Raw genomic sequence first — 24,534 nt, 5'->3', positions numbered from 1 at the left:
ACAAGGAAGAAGCTGGAACAGCAACCAAAGCAACCAGCACAATCACAGCTGGAAGAGGACACTTATCCATGGGCTTAGGTGCCAAAAGAGTTGGCAAACAGTAGTTGCAAGAGGGTCCTAATTCATTGTTGTGCTGCACCTTGAAAATTCACTTGATATGGATCTCTATTGGGAAGCTTTTAAAGTTGACTTTGCTCTGTCAACTCAAACGCAGGCAAGCAACAAAAATTACCTTTTGTGCCCACCTTGGAGACCAAAAGAGTTAGAGTAGTTCTTATCTGAGCTGGTTTTCTATGTCTTTTTTTCAGCTCCACGCTAAGAAAGAGGACCCACAGAGCTGTTTGCAGGTCTGGGGATTTGTGAGTTCTGGTGACACAAGTCTTTGCAGCTACTGCCCTTTGCCACCGTGACCCCACACGGGGAGCACACCCCAAGGACTATTTTAGCTGTTCTCAAGCTGACATGTACAAGTGGTAAATAGAGGAGAGAAGACAGTTTTTATCCAAAGCACTTTGGGGTGCAGATAGCTACAAGTGTGGGTGGCAAGAAAGTTGGGTGTTTCTGGAGACTCTCCATCTGCTGTGCTAAGCAGTCGTGTGTGGACTCCTGACCTGCTGCCAATATGAAATACAACACAGCAACCAGAAACCTCTTGGATATGTCTGGTCTACCTGCACATGCTGACAGCACATACAAGAACAGAAATAATCAAGCTTTTACATCTATAGTGTGTATAGAAACCTATTTCACAGCAGCAGTGTGCTCAGAGCACCCATCTGTGCAGTCAGCATTGCTCCACTAAGAAGTGGTGAAACTTAAGAGGGGGTAAGGCATTCACTGCAGCCATTTGCTCATGCAGAGCTCTATCTGTTCCTATAAAAAAATCAAGGAAAATGAGTCCCTCAGCTTGTTAACTCATCCTTGAATTACAAGTTGAATGAGATTATGCACCAAATCCCAGCAGCCTGTTTACAATTTTGTTATTTATGGGTTTTCTGGGAAGTAAACAAAACCAAATATCCTCTCCCTAATTCCAAGAACGTCTTTCATGATTCATGTGAAGATTATCTGGGCATCCCCACAAATATTTTCGGCAACTCTGACTAATGAAAGCACATATATAGAAGTGTGGGCTCAAACACAGAAATTCAGAGCGCTTCTCCACATGCCATTTAGCTGTAAAGACTCTTTCATTGGGTGGAAATAATGAAAGACCGCCCTGTGATTGCCAGCACCACTCCTTGAGCTGAGAACATTTCTCTTTTAAGAATATGTAATAACTTTTAATCAGGTTTTACTTCCCTTTACCCTGTTCATGGTTTTTCTTCGGCTTCTGCATTACTAGCACTTGGTTTTTGCATCAAGTTTTTGTGGCTTTCCTTTCCATTAAAAATCCAGAAGTCTGTGAGCAACAGCAAGCAGAAGAAAGGAATACTGAACACACCAGAAGGCCCATGAGCTGAGGTAAGACAAGATTTGTATACTTTCTCTGGTGTGGATAAACTGATTAAAATACAACCTACTTTTGTTTCTCATTATTTGCAGTTAGGTTATTTTTTGTCAGAAACAGTGGTAGTTGACCAAACTTCTCTATGTCAAAGTTGGTGTTGAGAAATATTTTTGGCAGAAAAAAAGGGTAGATTTATGTAACTAGGATTGTTTGCCAGATGGAAGATAACAATGAAGTTGTGGATCTGATTAAGTGAGCCTTGTTTTTTAACTTGATGAAAAACATGTATTTGGCTTATGGTGAAATTTAAAAATAAAAGGTGTTAAATGTCAGACTCTTGGGGTTTTTTCATTATTGTGTATTTAGAAAGGTTAATAATATGCCATGTTTTGGTGAATTTAGTGTTAATTCTAAATATTGCATTTTTTTTTCCGTTTATTCTTGGTAATGCTGCTCCTGAAACACAAAGTGAATATTAGCAAGAAACCCAATGGGACCTTTAAAAAAACATGAGAACTTCTGTTTTTCTTGGAAGTGCAGCGGCAAATGCAAATGATATCCTCTGTAGCAGGGATATTATAATTGCCTTCTTATTTGGGTAATAAAAAACAAACTCACGTGTCTGGGGTCCTCTTCAGACAAAAGGTTACTGTGATAGATGCAAAGATCATCTTTTTTTCCTGGCATACAAGAGGTTCTATATACTTATATCACTTTTCATAGCAAAGCTGTACATTTTGATGGAACAGCCTGATTTCCCGGTTTAACTTTGCATATGGAGAACATCTATTAAAATGAAGTTGTTGTTTTGTCATTCCTAATGTTATAGTGAATGCAACGTTTTAGAACAGCAGATCTCTCAGATCAGCAGTTTGGGAATGGACAGTTTATTTACACCTTTAGAGACAGTGCAGGTTTCATACTTAGCCCTTCAGCAGCAGCACCCCTCCACCATATATGTTGAAAAGGACTGTGTCCTTCTGTCCAGGCAGGGCACAGAAATCCATTCCATTCTCTGCTGAGATGCTATATGACTTGATTGACTGCTCTCTCTAAGAACAGGGGTAGCCCAGGGCTGCTGACCACTTTACTTGCCTCTCTCTGCACGTTCTGGAAATCCATCATCTCTGTTTTCAGTGTAGAGACAAGAACTGTCCACTATGGGAATGCATCAAGATTTTATACAAGGTGATACCCTACTGCATGGTGGCCCTCATTTTGCTGACAATTTTAGTTGCTTCTGCTGTTGTACCCAATGCAGAACTGACTTCAGCAAAATGGTCAAGGTTGCCAGTGCCAAGTGCCCTTTCCTGAACGCAACAGGCAGTTTAAAGTTCATGGAATTAGGCACGATTTAGATTCTTTTTCTGCAGCATGCATCACCTTACATTAAAATATACTAATTCTCATCTGCCACTCTTCCAGCATGGCATCTGCCAACGTGGAGAGCTGTCATCTCCAGACTGTGGATAGAGACACTGGGTAAATCTAGCCTGAGTGCCAAAACCTAGAGGACACCATTGCTTATTTATTGAACCGCCCTTTGCCTCCTGCACTTCAGCCAGCTTTCATCCCACAAAAGGACATGCCTTCCAGCTCTCTGGCAACTTAGGTATTTAAGAAACCTTTGTTGCAGAGCTATGTTGAAGGCTTTGACAAATGCAACTCTATAAATGCACACGTATCAGAGAATCATAGAATAGTTTGGGTGGGAAGGGATCTTAGAGATCATCTCATTCAAAGCCCCCTGCCATGGGCAGGGACACCTTCCACTAGACCAGGTTGCTTAATGCCCTATCCAACCTGGCCTTGAACAATTCCAGGGATTCCATTCCCCCTTGTCCTATAACTACATGCCCTTGTGAAAAGTCCCTCTCAAGCTCTCTTGTAGGGCTCCTTTAGGAACTGGAAGGTGCAGTAAGATCTCTCTGGGGTCTTCTCTGCTCCAGGATGAACAGCCCCAGCTCTCTCTCAGCCTGTCTTCATGGAATATGTACTCCAGCCCTCTGGTCATCTTCATGATCCTGCTCTGGGCCATCTCCAGCAGGTCCATGAGGTTCTTATGTCAGGGTTTCAGAGCTGAATGCAGTGCTCAGATGGGGTCTCACAAGAGTGAAGTAGAGCAGAAAATCTCCGCCCTTGGCCATATATGTACATCCATATATATGTATGTATGTATGTATGTATGTATGTATGTATGTATGTATGTATGTATAAAATGACTGCTGGGTACCCTTCATCCACTGTCATCACAGCCCTTCAGTGTGTAAGCCAAACAGGACCTCCCTTTTTAGAAGACATAATGACTTTTGCTCAGCAGACTGGTATTTCAACAAGCTCAGTGCCTTCATTCTTCATGACAGATGCCCCCAAAATGTCCCAGAGCAGAAGATTGGTCCTGGTAGTCAGTGGCTCCCAGGAATGATGACCAGCTCATGGCCCTGATTTGCCTTATCAAGCCTTTCTGGTAAATGAGAGCTGCACTGACGACACATCAGTCCCCTGGCGCAGTGCCTGATTGCAATGGTGGGTTACATGCCTTGGCCAGCAGTCTCACAGTGGAGATCCTTTGGGATACTGATATGAGTGCCATCTGGTCTCAATTACTTATTGGACTCTCACTTATCTGGTTAGTTTAATACTTCCTGCCCACATCTGTTGAGTGGAGCTGGCTGCTCTGTCCTTTTTACTGTACCAACCATGAAAATATCCCAGCATCTTTGGTTGGGAAGAGTGAATTCCAAGTTTTCCTGCTATGACCTTGTTCCTAAGAGATCTCTTGCCACCAAACTCCCCTGTGGTTCCCAAGTGTTTTTTTCATCTTTCAGTAGGTTTACAAAACTTACTGTCAACCCAGAAAGTCCTTTACCAGAAGCTCTTCTCTATTTTTTTTTCTTTGATGTTCCTGGTTTCCTCTCCACGTTTGATCTGTCATGATACAGACTTTTCTGTTCTCCCCATTTTGACAAGTCTTCTGTTTTCCAAATGGTGATCTTTTCCTTCTAGTAGTCTTGGTAACTATTTTACTGATAGACATCGGGCTCAATATTTCTTAAAATGCCTATTTCTTTTGGAATGTAGACTTGTTGAATTTTCTGTTTGTTTTCAAAAACAGCCCCCAAATTTATGCAGGCTTTTTCCTTCTGAGACTGCTTCTCTGTCCCACAATGATGCTGAGCCCAGCTCTACTGTGATTAACAGCACAGAGCTCCCTCCATCAAAACCCGCTTGAAAAAGGGCCTGTGTAGCACTAAAGATCAAATGACATCTTGCAGAGGTACAATGCCAAGGTGGAATGGCCTCTTGTGTTGAAGAATTTTTTTGCAGGACTAATTATTCTAGGAGTCAGGAAGCTGTTTTATATGGACATGACATCTCATCCTGCTGCATCATTGCATCTTTATAAAGACACCCCAAACCACCTCCCGTTGCTACCTGCTTCCATCTTCCTACCTTCACTTAATGTTTTCTGGCAACTGTTCTAATCAAGGTAAGGCATTTGGTAGTGCATTCCTAGCACTACATTTTTATTATTAGAAACTGCCTACAAGAACTCTGTTGTGCTTCTCTTTAGCCACAATATTTTTACAGTGTTGGGAGTTATGTAGTCCCTCCTGCACAGTGCCACTCCTCCACCCGAGCATCCTACAGTATCATTACCATAAAGCTGGTAGCATGGCAACAGAGGCTCCTATTGATTATCCTTTCTCCTGCAGGTGTCTGAGGTTTCCTTTGCACCAGGGTTTTGGTCTCATGCCAAGCCTGTTGGGTGCCCTGTCTCTTTTTCAGGTTTGAGATCAGTGCAGAATTACACATAAGATTTGGTTTTGATCAGACATTCAGAATAGCCTATTAGATTTGTGGGCAGTTGGATCCTGAGCTTAAAATATGACAGGTTTGGGGCATTTTTAGTAGTTTAGTATCTCTGTCAATTAAACTAATCTCCTCTTACTTTTGCTCTATCAGCCTGTCTTGCATACCCATCCATTTGTTAAGGGTGTAAAATTCACTGTAGGCAAGGAATATATTTTTTGCTATAATTTTACCTAAAATTGCACTCAAACCAGTCTAAGATAAAAGGAAAAAATATATTCATAATAAATATGTATAATTTATAGTATAGATGTAATTTGTAATGAAAAGTAAATATTTATTTATAAAAACCATGATAATCAAACTGTAAATATTTTATAAAAATTTCACAGAGATGAAGAAAAGATAAAAAACCCACCCAAACTCTACATCTAATCTACAGCAATTATTTCAGAAAGGCTCCCTTTTTCTTTCTCATCTGCTCTTCTCTTTCTCATGCCAGGGAGATTGTCAGAGCCTCAGGACGTGTGTCAGCTGCTTCCATTTGATAGCTTCCATCAGTGAAACTCGTATATAGAAAAAATCTCCTGTAAGAGAATTTCTATCAGAGGAGTCTTGCGGCACCCCTGAAGAGAGAATCCCATTTCCATTTGTCCTTTTCTCTCCTTTTATTTTTTGTATGGCTGTTAGATTTTACTGCAAATCTCCCTTCTTTTGGGGGACACAGAAAATTCCTGTAGGTCCAGACTCTCACCCTTAACCCATCCTCTTCACTCCTGACCCAGGAGACTATCTGGACACTTTTGCCAAAAATGAAGTTTATTGCCTGTCCTTCGATAGGTTGTATCTGTATATCTAAGAGCCATCTCCTAACCTTAGCTGGCTAATAGCAGTTCTTGGATTCAAGGCTAAAATTCTCCCCTTATCCTCTGTGGTTAGTTAAGGTAGTCCCACATGAAATATATCTTTCACTTCACCTTCCTTTCTGCATTGATCTGAGTGTCAAGACACAGCTAACAGGAGCATCTACATGTGAAAATTGCATGGGTCATTGTTGGCCCTTTACTGAGTGCGGGCACCAAGGTGCTTTTAGACCTTACTTTTGACTGGCCTCCCTCTTCTTTCTCTTGGACATCCCTTAACAGCTTGAAACTTGTGTTTGAATGACTTGGAGAGGAGTCTGAGAACTGATTTTCTTGCCAGGGTCAAGGATACTGAATTTTCTCAGTTGTGCATGCACTATTCTACTTTTAGTCTCAGTCTAGCTGGAAAGAGAATTGAGGAGCATTTGTGCAGTTAGAGGACAAAATAGCTTAAATGGTAGCTAGATGCCCTCATATGAGGAGCCTGAGCAAAGTGCCCCAGCCCCTGCGCTTGTAGACCTCCACCCAGGGTGCAGGGACCCAAGGGCTTTTCACCAACTGAATCTTCATTGCCCCAATCCCACCCTTCATCAGACAGCATTGGACACAAGTCATGATTCATAGCGCTGAGCAGGGCTTGGAATTTGTCCACCGTCCAAGTTCTTCAACCTCATTTGACTCCTCTGCCTCACAGCTTTCGCACACATCAATGCTTCAACAGGTGGAAGATCCCTTCGCTAATATATTCTTGTGTTTTGGGATTTCTGAAGGCAAGGATTCTTGGACCACAGGAAAACAGAGTCAGAAGGGCTCTTCCCTTTGCCACACCTCAGGCTGTAATGTTTCCCTGCAAAATGGGGAATGCAGTCTAGAGAAAATTGGTCTTTGATCCCATACAGAAAATTAGTATATCAGACAGTTGTTCCATAAAGAAAACCAAAACAATTAAAAGACCTTTGATTGCAAAAGAGCTGTCTTTAAGAAGAATATCTTCTCCATCTCCTCTGTGAAGAAAGGGGATCTCAAACAAGGAGGACATTAACTTTAGGAGCATGTTGTTTAGTCAGTCCAGAGCTTTGCTGAGACCCAGTATCCATGAAGTGCTCCTTGGGAGCCCAGCCTGGGGCTATGCTTCCTACTCTTCCCATCTCAGTGGGGCCGGATAAAAAGACACCCGCTGGGGCACATCTGGTTGCTCTGTGAAGGGACTCGGACAGATTCTGAGACACAACCCTGGAGACACCACGGCCTGCTCGGAACATAGCTGAGGCTCCCACACCATGGCTTCAGTTTGCAAATTAGCTCCCATTTACAGCACACTGGGAATACCACACTGAGTAGCTGGGTGTTCAAAACACCCAAATGTAAAGCCAAATTTACCCCCAAGGAGGCTCCACCTGTAAAAATAGTTTCAAATTGTGAAGCCAGTGAGGTTCAGAATAAGAGGCAGGATGCAGTCATGTACACGGGCATATTATCCCTCTCAGTAGGGCAAATTAAAAGCTTCTTTTCCATGCATCTGGAAATGCCATGTAGCTGTGGTTTTCAGGTTAGAAATTTCCATGCCCCAATCCTTAGAATATATGGGCAGATACAAAGAGGGAATTGCTCCCACTGTCAAACAAGAAACAATACTGACACCTTCCTTTGAAAATACTACTAGCTGCAGGACAGCTGAGGTAAGAAATCAAGAGTTCAGAAAAGAAATAGACACTAATGAGAAAAAAACCTATTATTTAGAGTGTTTTAGTGGTGAGTGGTTTTGATTTCATTGAATTATAGCTTCACAGGAGGAAAAATGCCTCTGTCTGTGAACACAGCCCATTTTCTCAGAGGCCGTTTTCATTAGGACTGCAAATGTGGGCAGTGCATGTGGATGACTGACTGGTGCAGAACAGCTGAGCGCAGAAGAGGTTAAGTGAGTGGTACATGAAACAGAGGCCCCACAAAAAGAGACATAAAAAGCCACCAGAAGCTAACAAGGAAAAAATGCAGTGCAAAGAGGAGGGAGTTAAAAAAGGAACCGTGCATAATTAGCAGAGTGTTTGCATAGGGTTTAAGGTAAAAATGTCCTTAATTTTTACGTGCATCAAAATACGTCTGGTATTGCTCAGGAAATACTGTCAAAAACATACCAGAAAAATTTCCCTGGTTCCAAAAGGCAAATTCAGTTATTTTGGTTTTCCACCCTAATTTGAAATGCAGGCCTAGCAGCAGGCAGTGATTTCTTTTCTGATCAGGTTTTGATGTTTCCATGGTCGGTGACTGGGGACTCAAAACTTCCCTTCCACAAAATGGTTGACAGCAAGTCGGCTTGTTTTGCACAGCAAAGATCAGAGACTTGTCATTAAGGCATACACATAGCACCTCTAAAAGGCAGTACTTTTACAGGCTGAGACAACAACCAGCTGCTGTAATACTGAAACTCATTAGAGCTTACTTGGGGCTTTGTGTCTTGAGATGCGTATTTATTGGGACATCACTAGTAATTACTCATTAACAAACCCTTACTTCCCACTGTCATCTGCATCTCGCAATTTCTGCTCTCAGTGAAATAGTCCCAAATAGCCAAACTCCCTGCCCAGCCTGTAACCCAGCACTCACACCACTTCTTTTCACTTGGCAGAAAAATGGAGACGCTGGCTCAGAATATTTCCAAGGTGGCGCTAGATGGCAGCTTCACTAACAGCTCCTCCAACTGTACAATTGACGGCTTCAAACAAGTAATTTATCCCATCATGTATCTTTTTATCTTCTTCCTGGGTGCTGTCGGAAACAGCCTCTCCATTTATGTTTTCTTCCAGACTTCGCAAAGAACCTCAGTAAACATTTACATGCAGAACTTGGCTATTTCAGACCTCATGTTTGTGAGCACTTTGCCCTTTCGGGCCTCATATTTCCTCTTGGGATCACGTTGGGTATTTGGTGATATCCTCTGCAGGATCGTGACTTACACCTTGTACATGAATATGTACTGCAGCATTTATTTCCTCACCGTGCTCAGCGTGGTTCGTTTCATAGCCATCGTCCACCCGTTCAAACACGGAAAAGTGACCAACATGAAGTATGCCAGGATAACCTGTGTGGCCATATGGATCTTTGTGCTGGCAGCTGCCAGCCCTCTGTTAAAAAAGGAGGTTGCTGGCTACAGCAACCCAGCCAAGTGCTTGGACCTCCACCCCTCCAGCGCGCACAGGCTCCTCATGGTGAACAACTTTGTCCTCGTCGTGGGCTTCGTTCTGCCGTTCAGCACCATTGTGTTCTGCTATGTCTGTGCCATCAGAGCGCTGCTCAAGCCCAGGGCTCCGCAGAGCAAGAAGGCAATCTGTCACAGGAAGGCGCTGTTAACCATTATCATCACTCTCATCCTCTCCCTCATCTGTTTCCTGCCATATCACATCCTGCGAGCTGTCCACCTGATGTACAGCAGCTGCATCCAGGCCAGCCTGCACAAGGCGCTGGTGGTCACTCTCTGCCTCGCTGCCATGAACAGCTGCCTCGACCCCTTCCTCTATTACTTTACTGCTGAAAATTTCAAAGCAAAAATCAGAAGTTTGTGCTGCAGGTAGCTGGTGCAGAACTGCAAAGCAATGTATAGAAACGGTCCTGATGGGATCTCTAGGACTGGGCTCGTACTATTCAATGGAGGGGCTGTGTGCTGTGCTGCTGGCCAGCCTGCAGCTCTGCTGCTCGCTGTCAGGCACCTCTGGAACAGATGTCTCTGGGACAGAGCACTTTGTGGGTGACCAAAACTGAGTCAGGATGATCAGAGGTCAGGTGGCTTGTAAGGATCCCTTGTTGTCTTCTGTTTAGCAGTGTAGAGATACCTCTGTTGTTCACCCTCCCCAGGACAAGGTCATTGAAAGGAATTCACCTTGGTATTGGAGTCACTTTATTTCATTTCACAGTACTGAGTGACTTGAAAGGGAAACTGCTCCCCTGACCACTTCAGTGTCTGTGCCTGACCCTCTCAGCACTCCTCTTCCCTGCATGTGCAGGTCTTCAGACACTGGGATTCCCTGCACATTCACAGTATCCTGCCAGTTCCCCTTGCAAGGACTGGCAAAGGGGTTGCACATTAAAGAAATGTAAAGCATCACTGATGCTTTCTACTGAGGCTGACTTAAAAAGCAGGAGGAGAGGCAAACAGGACCCAGCACTGGCTCAGGCTGCTCAGAAGTCACTAACATATCTAAATTTTCCACTCTGAGCCAGCCACCAAGGTATTCTGCTTAACATTTCACGGGCTGTCAAGTGAGAGAACGATTTCAAGCAAGTGGCATCATCATGGAGTGTTGTGAGTAAGATGACTGCTGGCAGTGAGGGCAGGATGCGGGCACCCGGAGCACTGGGCTGCATCCTGCAGCTCTTCATGCCGTGTCAACTCCTTCAAGGTCATTGCAACACTTTGTTTTTATGCCCAGTGTTGCCAGTGCTTTTCACAAAGCTGAGGCTAAGTAGTTCCATTCCCATGCAGGGATCCAAGTACAAATTTCTAAAATTATTTGGGTCCAAATAGGTAGCTAGGGAGTGATTTCCTCTGCACAGGTCAATCAGTCTGACACCAAACTGCTGCCAAAGGCATTCCCAATCCCTCACCTCCAGTCTTCTCTGAGAAGGAAACTGATCCCTTTTTTTCATAGGATTAACTTTCTGTTGGTTTGAATTTCCTACATCAAGCATGAAAGAATGCAACAGAGAAGCACTAACCCAGGTACGGGAGGAAAGATGGGCGGCAGAGAAGGTGGAGAGGAGCTTTTTTAGAAAGCAATGGAAATCTACTCCTATGTGTACTTTGGAAAAATTAATCAAATGGTTGTCTGTATTTGGAAGTCTATGAATATTTTCTAAAATATGTTTTCTAAAAATCAGACCTAAGAGAAAACAGGTTCCAAAGTCAGTTAGAGCATATTTAGATTTTGGGTTTAATTACCTCATCTTTTACTAAAAACAGACAAGAAGTTTAGTCATATTTTCCGAGAAAGCAGCTGGGCTTACATGTAAACTAACAAAAATGTTGAAAGCCTTCCCCACCATGAAATTCAACCAAAGGAAGGTTTTTGCCTGTGAAGATACTTCTCAATGCTCTGAACTTTTTATGGAGAAAGAACTCCATAAACTAAATGTTACTGGTCCCAAACAAAAATAACAGCAGCAAGCTATTTTTAGTTCTGTCTGAAATATGCAGAAAACAAATCATTGCTGGTCAGGCGGAGAAGTGCTTGGCAAATCACTGGGAAAGACACATTTTTTCTTGGCTATCTAAGGGTTATGTTCCATCTATTTCAGTCACTTTATGCTGCCTTTGATGTAAGCACAGAGTTTTATCTGAAGTCTTCACTAAAGTTCATGCTCCAAATCCTAATTTCAATAATGCAGCAGCATAACTGAAAGCTGACCTAATGATGTCACATGAGCTCCTTGATCCCATGTTGTTGATGAAAAAGGAAATATTAGCAGTGGTTTTCAATGGGAATAAGATTCAGATGCCAACCATAAGGATCTAGTGGGCACATAATTAGAAGGAAGGGGCAAACTCTTTTTCTCTGGTTTTCACTTCTCAGGAGTAGACCTGAGCAGCAACAAGTGACAAGCTTGAAGCCTCTCATGAGACATCACCCACTTCAAATACTGCAAGAGAATGCAAAAAATTGGCCACAGTCTAATCTCACCAACATGCTTCTGTCTGTATCTGTCCAGTGTATCCGATTATCAGATATTTTTGCATGTAGAGGATATATGTATCTCACTTATGAAGTCACTTTTTTTGTATCGACCATGCTACAACTTTACTGGCAATTGAATTAACTGTCAGACCTGTGCTTTAATAAACTAGATTTACTTGTGGCTGAAGATATGTTTTTTATTGATTGCACATCTAACAAGGGATCTGCTCTGAGTGCAGGGGAGGAGGAACAAGAAACAGATACTGAGTTTCCCTAAGTGGGCCATCATTTCACAAGACTGAAATGTCCTTGGAGGTGTGAGAACATCCTGCTGCCTTATTCACTTTACCAGCAAAATAGTGGGGAACATGAGTCAAAATATAAGGTGCAGATAAAGTAATAGAATTTTTAAATTACAGTTTACTTACTAAAGGATTCAAGACCATCCTTGTTAGGGATCTTCTCATGAAGTTTCAACAACACTTATATAACATGCCACGTTCCCATTTACTGCCTTTTTTCCCTTTACTGCTCTTGCATGTCTCTGCTCACAGAGATGAAGATTAGGATTCTGCACTGTGGACGTATCATAGTAAAAATGTAGTTATAAAACACCAACGTATCTATTCTAAAAAACAAAGCTCCTGACAGTCAAATTGCTAGCAATGTGTCTAGGTCCCTTAAGGGACCACAGTCTCCTTAAAAGGAACTTTGATATGTTTCCTCAAATTTCCAGGAGGCAAAATCTAAGAATAGCTATGTACATAGAATGTTAAAGCAACAGTAAACTTGTGAGCTTGAAGAAGACATAAGAAGAGGAAATTAAGTCTTTAAGTGACTGGGACCCTTAAGCAGCAGCAAATTATCTACCTTCACATGCATGTTTTCCTGTCATTCAGGGAACTCCTGGTTCTCCTAGACAAAGTTAATTTTTCAGTTCAAAGCTATGCTAGAGTCATAGAGAGACAGCAGAAGGAAGTGCCACTCTTCACATTGGCTTTCCAGCCCCAGTTTGAGGCCACGTGTGGCTGTGATTACCTGATGCAGTGCTGTCACAGCAAGCAGGGGAGCATCGCATCACTGCGATCCTCCCCCTCTACTCTGCTCTCATGAGACCCCTCCAAGAGAGCTCTGTCCAGCTCTGGGGCCTCCAACATGAGAAAGACTTGGACCTGTTGGATCGAGCCCAGAGAAGGGCCATGAAGATGGTCAGAGGGCTGGAGCACCTCTCCCATGAAGACTGAAGGCTGAGAGAGTTGGGGGTATTTCAGTCAGGAGAATAAAGGCTCCAGGGAGATCTTATTGCACCTTCCATTGCCTTAAGGAGGCTACAGAAGAGCTGGAAAGGGACTTTGACAATGCAGTGATAGGACAAGGGGAAAAGGCTTGAAAAGGAAGAAGGGCAGGTTAGATTAGAAATTAAGAGTAAATTCTTTATTGTGAGGGTGGTGAGGCACTGGAACACGTTGCCCAAAGAAGTTGTGTATACTCCACCCTTGCAAGTGTTCAAGGCCAGGCTGGATGGGGCTTTGAGCACAATGGTCTAATGAAATATATTCCTCACCACAGGGAGATTGAAACTAAATGGTCTCTAAGGTCCCAAACCACTCTATCATTCTATGATTTTATTATTTTTATTTTAATCAATGCATTATCCCACTAATTTTCATGATACATCCTCTGCCTTCCTAAACACACCTTGTCACCATAGCTCATATAGCTCATATTTTACTTTGGCTCCTATGTGTTGGGAGAAAGGGATGCAGATTTTGCTGACCAGCATCTCCTTCTGAGGTGCCTATTCCTTTATGCTACAACAGCACGCTCTGTGCTGGCAGCACAGCAGGCATCAGACTTTTTCTCCATCTTGGATATGTTGACACTCTCTTGGTCCTTTGGGATGGGCAAGATAGAAGTGACCTGCTGCTGATAGGAATGGAAAAAAGATCTATCCAAAACAACCGAGTGTAATCACAGTCAAGAGGAGTCAGATGCTGTTTCAAGAGTGATACCATCCTGGGTCAGTGTTTTGAATTCCTGAATTGCATCTGAGGCAGTTTAAATTATGGTCTATTTAAAAGACAGTGTAATGACGTGCAAGCACAGATTTCCTGAGAGTCCAGTATTGTTTGAGGTGCTTCAGCTTCCTGGCCAGCACGGAGCATGGCCTGCCAGGCACTATGACTGTCCGAGCATGCTGTGCAGTCCTGTCCCTCTCACATGTTGTGCTGTGTATATACAGGAACCTTCCTGGACATCTGCAAAGACAAGCATTATATTTAATTGCATTCAGCTGATGTTATGTAGCTACATCTGTTCATCCACCAGTCAACAGCTTAAAGAGGCCAAAGAACTTAAGTAACTTTCTTTGTCCCAATTTCCCTTTCCGCCTTTCAGAAAAACTGGCCAAAATTCCACCACTGCTTCTCCTTTTGATTTTACAGCTGAAAGGATGAAGGTGCCTGACACATGGACCTGGTCACACATTCCTGTTCACAGGCGCAAAATGTGAGCCTTTACTGCTGAAGCTGAGAAATAAAGCTCTGGACCTTGGTGCACCCCTCAAAGCTTGAATGCTCAGAGTGGTGGCTGGCAGGTTTGCTGGTTGTGTTTGCTCTCTGCATTTCCAGATGCTGAGATGCTGAGCGTGTTAACTGTTGGATGATATTATGTCTTCTGAGAAGCCACAGCAGATGCAACTGGGGATGATTCACTCAGCATGGAGCTGTGTTTCATTACGAAAATTTTGGCAATAGAACCCCTGAAGAGGGGAATCTTTGTTTTCTGCAGATTTTTCTTACATTATCACCAGTTTTCAATTCTGGAGGCAAGAAACCTGACTGCCTGACAAGCCAGCTCCAGGACCCTTCTGATATCCAGCCCAAAAAGCTCTCCATAACAGATAAATACCTTCTTGTGTTTAGTTTCTCCTTGCAAACCGTCTCTCACCAGAGTTTCAGGATGTTTAAGGATGTTTTGCTCATTGGCGAGATACTCCTTACATGCTGTAAGTTAGCTTTTTTTGGCAACTACAAGGACAAACGATCCAGAAAGAATGAGAAAAATAATCCAGTTCAAGAACCAGCATTCATACATTTTCTGATCTTTATTACTGCAGCTGGAGCAATCTCTTCTGGTGGTCCGTCACCATCAAAAAAGAAAACATAAAAGCACATAATGAAACCAGTGGTCCCAGGTAGGCTTTTTTTTTTTTCATTTCTTAATTTTGAATCTCAGTCACCTAACCACTAAAGACATTGAAGCTTGCAGAATTTCCCTGGTAAAGCTGCTGCCAGCAGCACAGGCACAGGTGGATCCCCCAGAAGTGAAGGTGGTGTGTGGAGTACCTGGCTCAGTGCTGCTACCCCAGCTTTTCACAGGCACACAGACACTGGGGCAGCCTGTGGAGCTGGGCAGAAGGATGCCCTGTGGCCAGCCTCGTTTGTGAACCTTCCTATTGCCTGGGAACAGTCCAGATACACCTGACTCCACACCAGTGGAAACCCAGCCCTTATCACACAGTGTGTCCTGGTTGCCATGGAAAGGAAAAGCAGGTGCAGAGACCAGGTGGGAAGGACATGCTCCAGCAGGTCACCAGCAGGCATGACACAGCCAGATGATGTGTCTGGCCATACCACCTCTTGATAGTGCCAGGTCCCATTGCAGATTGGCCGTTTCCCAGTTCCTTTCTCTTCAAGTTCCTAATGGCATCTAGTTACACCAGAGCTAGCTGGGCTATGTAGGAGAAGGTTGCCTGGGAAATGTAAGAGTGGATGGGCATATGGCCCAGTTGGGAATGGCATAGAACATGTTGCCTGCAGAGGAACGGGACATTCAAACCAACACCCACAGACAGAGGAGCTGATGCCTACCTGTAGAACCATCTCTCACTGTGACATTTATGTCAGGGCCATCCCAGAGCAAGTAGCAGCCCATGGTCTCACAGGGAGAATCTATCTTCATACTTGCAAGGAGCAAGATGAGCTCAAGGATTACTGACACGGTCTGTGGTATCTCTTGCTGCTTTCTGACCATCTGATCTAGAGCTTGCATGGTCTGTATTTCTGGAGGGATCCTGGAGATCCGATTCAAGATCAGCAAAGCCTAGCAGCACAGGAGGACATGACATGGGCAGCCTGGCAATGGGGAGAGGAACAGGTTCTTTGGGTTGTGCTGCGGGAGAGAAAAGTGTGGAAATGCCAGATGTGCTTCAGACACCAATTCCAGTGATGCACTTTACAGCGGCAAGGGCCAAAACATTCTTATTAGTTAAAAGTGTTATTGCTGTCTCCCCACATGTTATTTTGGGATTATCCAAAGCCATGAAAAAATCAGACCCTCAAAGCCACCATCCGCCACAGAGATGTCCCTTGGCCTTGATCCAAGGCACTGGAAATGCCTACGGATGGAGCTGTTTCTAACCCATCATCAATGGAGCTGACGCAGTGGTCACCAGCATGCTGAGGCAAGGACAGAGCACATCTAAACAAGCCTTTCCCAACACCACTACTCAAACAAGGCCTTTTTTCCTGAATAAGCCATCAGTAGAAGCTTTTAAAAGCCACAGGATCTCTTACTGAAAATCCTTAGGCAACTGTGTTCTTTTAAGACATCTAGAGCAAGACTGCACACAGAGCTACCCACTCAACCAAGCTAGCAAGGTCGATTCAGAGAAGCCCACTGATAAAAGGAAGCTGCCCAACCAAAATACCTCCTCTCCTATGCCTCTCCTGGTCTGGTACACCTTGCTGCTCCCACCCTTACAGTCTGTACCTCAGATAAGGACAGGGCCCATGTGGGTAAGATAGCTTTGGAGACAGTTCAACAAGTTGACAGAGGATTTGTACCTGATCAGAAGAGAAGGGGCAATAACAGCAATCATTCCCGAGCTGCTTGGACTTCAAGAATACCCTGACACCTACCTATCTTCCCGGTGCCCCTCTCCACTCACATGTATGACAACTTTCTTAACTTGAAAGTCCAATGAGCAGGGAATCAGAGGGAAAATATTGAGCTGAGCATGGCTACAACTGACTCAGCTGCATTTTTCAGAGGGAACCAGGGTCACTTGGCAAAGAGAAATCAACAGTCAGGGCATGAATGCCAGAGACTTTCCCAGAAAGCTGCAAAAATCAAGGGACTTATGAAACCTCTGTAAGGAATACTATTTATAGTATATTTATACTATGTATATTTCCAGGAATTGGGAGGAGCTGTTGACTCCCGTGAAGACAAAGAAGCTCTGCAGAAATATCTTGTTAAATTAGAGGGCTGAGCAATCACCAACTATACAAAGTTTAACAAAGACAAGTGCCAGATTCTGCACTAGGGAGGGGCAAACCCGAGTGTACGGACAGGCTGGAGAATGAGAGTCTGGAAAGCAGCACCTTAGGAAAGCACCTGGGGGTTCTCATAAGTGGCAAGTTGAACATGAGCCAGCCAGTGCCCTGGCAGCCAGGAGGGCCAACCCTGTCCTGGGGTGCACCAGGCACAGCACGGCCAGCCGGGCAAGGGAGGGGATTGTCCAGCTCTGCTCTGACCTGGGGCAGCCTCACCTCCAGTGCTGGGGCAGTTCTGGGAGCCACAATATAAACAAGACATTGAGCTCTTAGAGAGTGTTTAAAGGAGGGCAACAAATGTGGTGAAGGGCCTTGAGGGAAAGACGTGTGAGGAGTGGCTGAGGTCACTTGGTCTGTTCAGCCTGGAGAAGATGGGTTAGAGAGCTCACCGAAGTTACAACTTCTTAGTGAGGGAAGGAGGAGGGGCAGGCACTGATCTCTTCTCTGACCAGTGACAGGAACTTGGGGAATGCTGGCAAGAAGCTGAGTCAGGAGAAGTTCAGGTTGGATATCAGGATATCAGTGTCCAGCTATCCTCTTCACCCAGAGGACAGCTGGACACTGGAAAGGCTCCCCAGGGAAGTGGTCAGAGCACTAAGCTTGACAGTGTTCACAAAACATTTGGACAATGCTCTCAGGCATGAGGTGTGACTCTTGTCCTGTGCAGGGCCAGGAGTGGAACTTTGATGAGCCTTGTGGGTCCCTTCCAACTCAAAGTATTCTGTGATTGTGTTCTGTGAATAGAAAGTCATGGCCAAATATCAATTTCAGAAATTAATCTACTTTGAACTGCTGTACCAGGAAGGAGCCCCAGAAGTCACAAAAACTATGCCACTCTTGCTTAGACTGTGTGTCACAGCCAAGAATTTTCTTTGTGTTTCACACAACAATACATTTCAAGATATTTAATTTCTAGCTTATAACAGGCTTTATCACCACCATCACACAGTACTATAATATACTTGCCTTCAGAGTGCCATCCTGATTCCTCATTTCTTCGAGTAATCAAGTAACAAAGGGAAGAACAGCAAAAATTTGGAATTGATGTTAAATTATATTAGTGCACTGGAGATGCCAGAGGGTGGATCCAGGCTCCTCTCAGTGGTGTCAAGCAATAGGACAAGAGGCAATGGGCAGAAACAGATGCACAAGAAATCCCATGTGAACATGAAGGAAGAACTAGTTTACTGTGCAAGTGACCATGCACTGGAACAGACTGTCCAGACAAGTCTTCTCATTGAAAATATTCAAAAACCATCTGCACACAATCCTGAGTAACCTGCTCCAGGTGAGCCTGCTTTAGCAGGGGTGTTGGATGGGATGATCTCCAGAGGTGCCTTCCAACACAATCCATTCTGTGATTCTGTGATTTATTACTCTTGGATTTTATACCTCACATCCAGTAATTAAAGACACCAGCAGAAAAATAAAATACTCTAACCATAATAAGTGAGTTAAGTATATATATATACACACATATGCATACATTTATATATATACACACACGCACAAGTGCAGGAACATACATGCTTTCACATATTTATTTCTTTATTTACATTTTATGTGTTTATATATTTAAGTACATGACCATAGATTTGCAAAGTCAATGAATACATATCTAGCAACCAGTGTCAAATCTCTCAAAACTAACATCTTGTATAACCTTATTCCATTAATATCTCAGTAACGGATCTAATAAAAGAACATATTCAGGACTAACTCCACTCCATCATGAAATTGTACTGTAGATCTGAAGTATAAGAAAGTAAAACTTGTTCCCTAAATGATGTATCAAAATTCATATCTGCTCTGATGAGCATTCTTCAATAAGGGAAAATTCAAATCCAAACGCCTCTTGCCCTACAGCTTCTTAGATTTTGCTTGACACCCCTATTATGAGAAAATTTCTGCTTCCAGTTTCATTGTGACTCTCCCTTTGGCCTGAGGTGACAGGTAAAACCTTTGACATGCTGTCTTTTTTAAGAAGTTGACAAGCTGTCTACTTTTCACACCTGGGGAAAACATGTGGAAAATATTTGAAAAAACTCTACTGATATCTGTGAAATTAAGAAGAGGGTTTTGGTCTGATGCTGGTATAATAAAATAAAGTTTCTTACCCTGTGGTGTGGAGGTTGGTGGGCCCCACAGATTCTTCTCAGACCACAATGTGTAAGAAAAAACTTCAAATCTGTTGTCAGTCAGATCAAATGTACTATTGGAAGGTTCACACCTTCAGAGGAAAGCAGAAAGCTGTCACAAATGTGACATTCCAAAATGTGGACATGTCCCTTCCCAAAATGCAAATGTCTGTTTTCTGGGCAAGCGCCACCAGCATGTATAAACAAGAGTGTAAGAGCAGCAAGGCTGGCATTGCATTTTGAGAAATTCGGCACAAGTTCCTTGGAAAACCACTGCACACTGGCTGGGGTCCTGAGCATTTCCATTTGTATCAGAAAAAGAAAGAGATCTAGCAATATGCAAACTCTTCAACATCCCACTAAAGAAAGTAAAAGGTTCCTATTAAAATATTTAGGCTTAAACCCACTCTCTTACCATCAAAGGCAATATTCCAAATTACAACTAATTTATCATTGTGGAGGGCATCAGGAGAATCCCAATCTTTAAATTAGACTGAAGTGATGAAAATGTAATATCCAAAAATAAAGATGAAATAAAATTATATTGAAGACTCATGAGAAATTGAAATTGATTTTAAGGCAAATATAATCTTCCAACAGAAGACAGTATTGCATCTTCTTCTCATACACAAATGTATAAGAAGCAATCAGATTTTATTACTTCAGAAAAGGTATATCATAAGTGGAGGTGGTAACAGAACAGAGTCAGATTGTTCTGCTGCTCTGGGGATTTTTGCTCAGGCACTGTGGGATTGACCAGCTGCCTCTAGCAAATGTGGAAAAATAGAAAATAGGACATAAACTGCACTGCTGCTAGATTTTCAAACTCCAAGCAGAGTATTTAGTAAGTAAGTGTCCAAACCCAAGAAACATAGAAAAGTATGTTGATAATTATCTTAATTTCTATGGGACAAGATAGGTAAAAAAGTAAGTGTGAGTAGGAAGAGGAATATGAAAAGCATAACTCTTAAGAAATTCAAATTCATGAACATGTAGTTGTGTCTTGGTGTGGTCAGACACCTTCCTGAAACAAATTAAGCAAGATTAATTAAAATTAGTCAGGTTATTTAGAGCTCAATATTTCTGTACCATACTGTGGTGTACAACAATCCCATATGGAAAGAGTGTCAAGACAAAGGCAAAGTTTGAACAGTGAATGTGTGGAAATGGGCAAGACTGTGCCCTAAACACCAAGGATTCCTTTTTCATAAACCATATTGGGATAGAAATCATGACAGTGCAAGGTTCAGAGAAATGTAAAGAGGTCATATAGTGAGGACGTGGACTTAAAGCATCCCAAGTACCTCTGTCCACAGTCAACTATAAAACTCCAGTGCAGCAGATTCACTTTGGATTATCTTGGCTGGAGATGCATGTCCCAAGCTGGATGGCTGTGAAGGAAGTTTTCCCGTTATGTTTTAAGAAAACACTCCAGCACATTAAACATGGTGTCATTTCTGAACACAGAACTCAGTGCAAGATAAGACAGGATTTTCCCCAGATCTCTGGTGTAGGAAACCAGCTCCAGCTCCTTGATGTTTCCTCAATGCACCCCACTGCAAGAACTGCTTCATGTCGGCTCTCCCCCTCCAGATGGATTTTGCCCTGCCCTTGCAAAGGTTGATTCCTTTTTCCTTGATCTCTGCCCAGGCTGGTTGTCTGCAGCACAGCAGCACTTGCTCCACCAGCCAGGCATCCCTGGTACAGTGTCAGTGCTGCTGTCAGCCACGGCGTCCCCACCTGCTCCGTGAGACATCCTGACAGGAATTGCTCCCATTGCCTTTAACGGCAGCTCAGGGTGATTAGCTCCATCCTTGTTTCTGTCTTACAAATAACTACACTTGGGCAAGACACATTCCACCTTAAATCTTCCAGTTTTCACTCATGAATACTGCAGGGAGACAGCACTGGAAGAGGTCTTCTGGGAAATTGTGCTTTTCGCTAGCAACGTCACCATATGTCCATCTACACAAACTAATCAGAGTTACCAGAAAAGGGTTACACTCTTTAGGAAAAGATTTCTTTGGCACTGCTTTTCCAGGTGGCTCAGTGCTTTGATGGCAAGGAATAATTTTCCAGTTCCCATTCTCCTGTTTGACTCTCTCCTTTGCTTTCTGAAGCTGTTTTTCTCCATCTAGAGGTTGTCTGCCACATATACTGTTGAGGGGATGCATTTTTGGTTTAGTTTTTGCTACATTAAACACGTCACGAACTCTGGGCACAGTGTCTCCATTTGCTTTGATCATCCTGATCATCCTCCGCTTGAGGTTGAGTGCATATTTAGAACTGTACATGGTGTTTCATCTCAAGTAAAAGAAAAATCAGCAATGGCCTCTTTTCTTGCCCTAAGAAATTACATGCCTGGTAAATCTCCAAACCACAACGGATTTCCTCATGGTTACATCATATTCTTGGGGCTCATATTTGCCCTGTGGCTACCTAGCATACATCTCTACACCCAACCTTTTTATTCTCCATCAGAGAAAAATCATTTGTCTGCTTTTATCATTAGTCTTTACGGCAATTCCTACACTGCTGGATAAAGATGAGGCCGAGAAGCCCAGACCAGCTCGCACCCACACTGTCATGTAGAAGTACATTGGATAGAACCAGCTGACATCCTCCAAAATGGAGTTGGGAGTGAAATAGCAGGGTGCAGAGAAGCAGATAATCAGCCTCTGGGCATGGCCTGGTTCTTTTTATCTAGTGATGGGAAGACACTCAAAAAGTATGTGGTTTCAAACTTTGCGCTACAAAAATTGCTTCTGATTTCCACTTCCCACAGGCTTTTTAAGAGGATGGAAGAGTTCCTTGCTCTAAATTCTCAGTCATATGCCAAAGCTTGGTGCTAGGACTGTAAATAATAAGGTAAAAAAGGATGAGTTTATGTCTGATTCTGAAGGATCCACAGTCCAAAGATCCTTCAAGCTTTAAACCCCTTCCTCCAGCACTACTTTTGGTGACCTTTCTTAAGAGAAGGATAAACATCTGCCAGTTTTTACTGGACTCATTTACCTACATCTCTTCTGCTCCTTCTCAAGCAGCACTACTGACTGCTGGTCACTAAGTGCTCAGCAACTTGAGCAAGGTACTGAAATGTTTTTCTTCCTGGTGACATCAAAACCTGTGAATGTCACCACACCAACTTGAGGAGCCTAAAATGGTTCCAGCCAGGGATAGGTTTTTAAAGTATTTGGCAGGGAACAGGCTGCTGGCAAGACCACAATGATCAACGTGGTCAAGTGGGGACTTTCCCATCTGCTCTACCAGCACGCACACACAAAAAAAAGTAGTGTGAAGAGAGGGAAGATGGGGGACAACAGAAGCAAGAAAAAAGAGTGGTGAGGAGAAAGGGAAAGGAGAAAGGGAAATGGGAAAGAAAACAGAATTAGAAACTTTTTAGAGGGATAACTCATCATAGCATGAGTCAGCTTAGGGCACCAGACCTTTCTCATGGGTTCAGGGACAGTTCTCTTTGGATTTCCTTACTTCTGTTGGATGAGAAATGGGTGTTAGTGTCTCAATGAATGGCTTGTCCCAGGAGAGGAAGTGTGAGGAGTCAGCCAAGCAAACCCGGGTTCCTTGCTGCTACTGCTGGGAGAGGGCCAGGATCTGGCCTCAGTGAGGAGGATCAGGGAAAGATGATGTTGATTAAATGAATACCTTGGGAAGTAAGATCTTTGTACTGGATTGGATGATGAAAGAAGCTCCTTGGTTCTAGGAGTATGGCTATAACTGTGTTTTGGTGCTAACTTCTGGCATCGTGCAAACTTGCCACTTCTGCAGCCACAGAAAAATGCAGTGGGGCATAGACCCGAGGAAAGGAAGAGGGAAGCAAAGGGAAGGAAAGCATACATTGGTGTGGACATGAGGACTAGGAGAAAAAGGACAAATAGTGGGCAGTATGGAAACGTATGAGCAAAAGAAAAGGGACAGAAGGGAGAGGGGAAGGGAGATAGAAAGAAAATCTTATTGCTGAAGCCCAAAGAAGGAAAGCCATTTAGTGACAGAGAGGAAGATACATGCTGCATTTAGAGTTCTATGGAAAAGCTTAATATGCATCAGTCACACTATGACTGCAGCATAGACCCAATACAGCTCAGCGATTATGGGCTGCATGTTAGAGAAGTAGAGAGGGCAAGAGGGTCTGAGGCAGCAGTCTAAAAGGCTTTGCTCATCATAGGAGCAAAGAGGAAGAGAGTTTTAGCGTGTGGGCACAAGTCATGTTGCACTGCTCAGTCTCAGAGTGAAATAAGAGACCCTGGACTGATCTCTTTAGTGGTACAGAGGTACAGACAGAGACACCAGGGGAAGGTTTGGGTTGAGGTACTGATTACAGTGGAGATGTCTAAAATAAGGAGAGATGAAACTGCCCTAGTGGACTGGCAGCCCTCTTTGTACTATCCTGTTTGCTCTTCTGGCCCAAGCACACTCTTGCTTCTCCATCACATGAGTTTGAGCCACTACCATAAACATGTAGCCTGTTAATTCTCCCATAAACAAAATGCAACAAGTAGCAAGAAAACCTCCATGATTCACAACAGCAGCTGTAATTCTAATATCCCCATTCTTAAGCTGCCAGTGAGGAGGTTTTTATTAGTGTTTGAAGAATTTCAGCTGAAAATAAGGACCTGGGAGTATGAATAATTTTGCCTTGTTGCACCAATGTATAAATTCTCTGTAGTGCCACAGAGGTCAATGGTGCTTTAGATTCCTACAGATGAAACTGACTACAGAATGTGAGCAGCCTTGCAGGGGATATATAAACAAACAAACAAACAAACAAACAAACAAACAAACAAACAAATATAAAAATGAAGCAAATTCTGCCCCAACACATAGACTTTTAGACCAACTTCATGCTAAGAATTACTGCATGCAGCCTGGCATTCCTAAACATGATTTTTCAATAGAATAATGCAAGCTTTTAAAATGCAGCCATCACATACCAACAGACAGAGAAACCTCATACAAGTAAAGCCCTAGGTACAGTTGACACTACCAATCTCTTTAAGTAATAAACTTTCACCTATTTGAGCCAAAAAGAAGCCTATTTTCTTGCTAAAAATACACTGTACCAGCAAATTGCATATGCTAAAACTACGCATTGAAATGAAGAGAGAGCTCTCTGGATTTGAGGACAAATATAGTCCTGTGTCAGCGCTGACTGATTTAAGGCTGTTAAAGTGATGCTCTTAAACAATTAAAAATATCCAACAGTCCCGTCAAGATGCTCTGCCGGGCTTTGTCATCTCCTGCTATGCT

General features: G+C 43.2%; 1 protein-coding gene across 1 annotated transcript; it reads left to right on the top strand.

The window, feature by feature from the left end:
- The first annotated feature begins 8,756 nt into the window (after positions 1–8,756).
- Positions 8,757–9,695, top strand: CYSLTR2 (cysteinyl leukotriene receptor 2). The gene has a single exon (XM_040056426.1). It carries the CDS (start codon positions 8,757–8,759, stop codon positions 9,693–9,695), a length of 939 nt encoding a protein of 312 aa, XP_039912360.1.
- The last annotated feature ends 14,839 nt before the right edge of the window (positions 9,696–24,534 follow it).

The sequence above is a fragment of the Hirundo rustica genome, chromosome 2 (assembly GCF_015227805.2).
Source record: "Hirundo rustica isolate bHirRus1 chromosome 2, bHirRus1.pri.v3, whole genome shotgun sequence".
NCBI lineage: Eukaryota > Metazoa > Chordata > Aves > Passeriformes > Hirundinidae > Hirundo > Hirundo rustica.
Note: the sequence above shows the minus strand (reverse complement) of the source record. Positions and strands in the feature narration are given on the sequence as shown.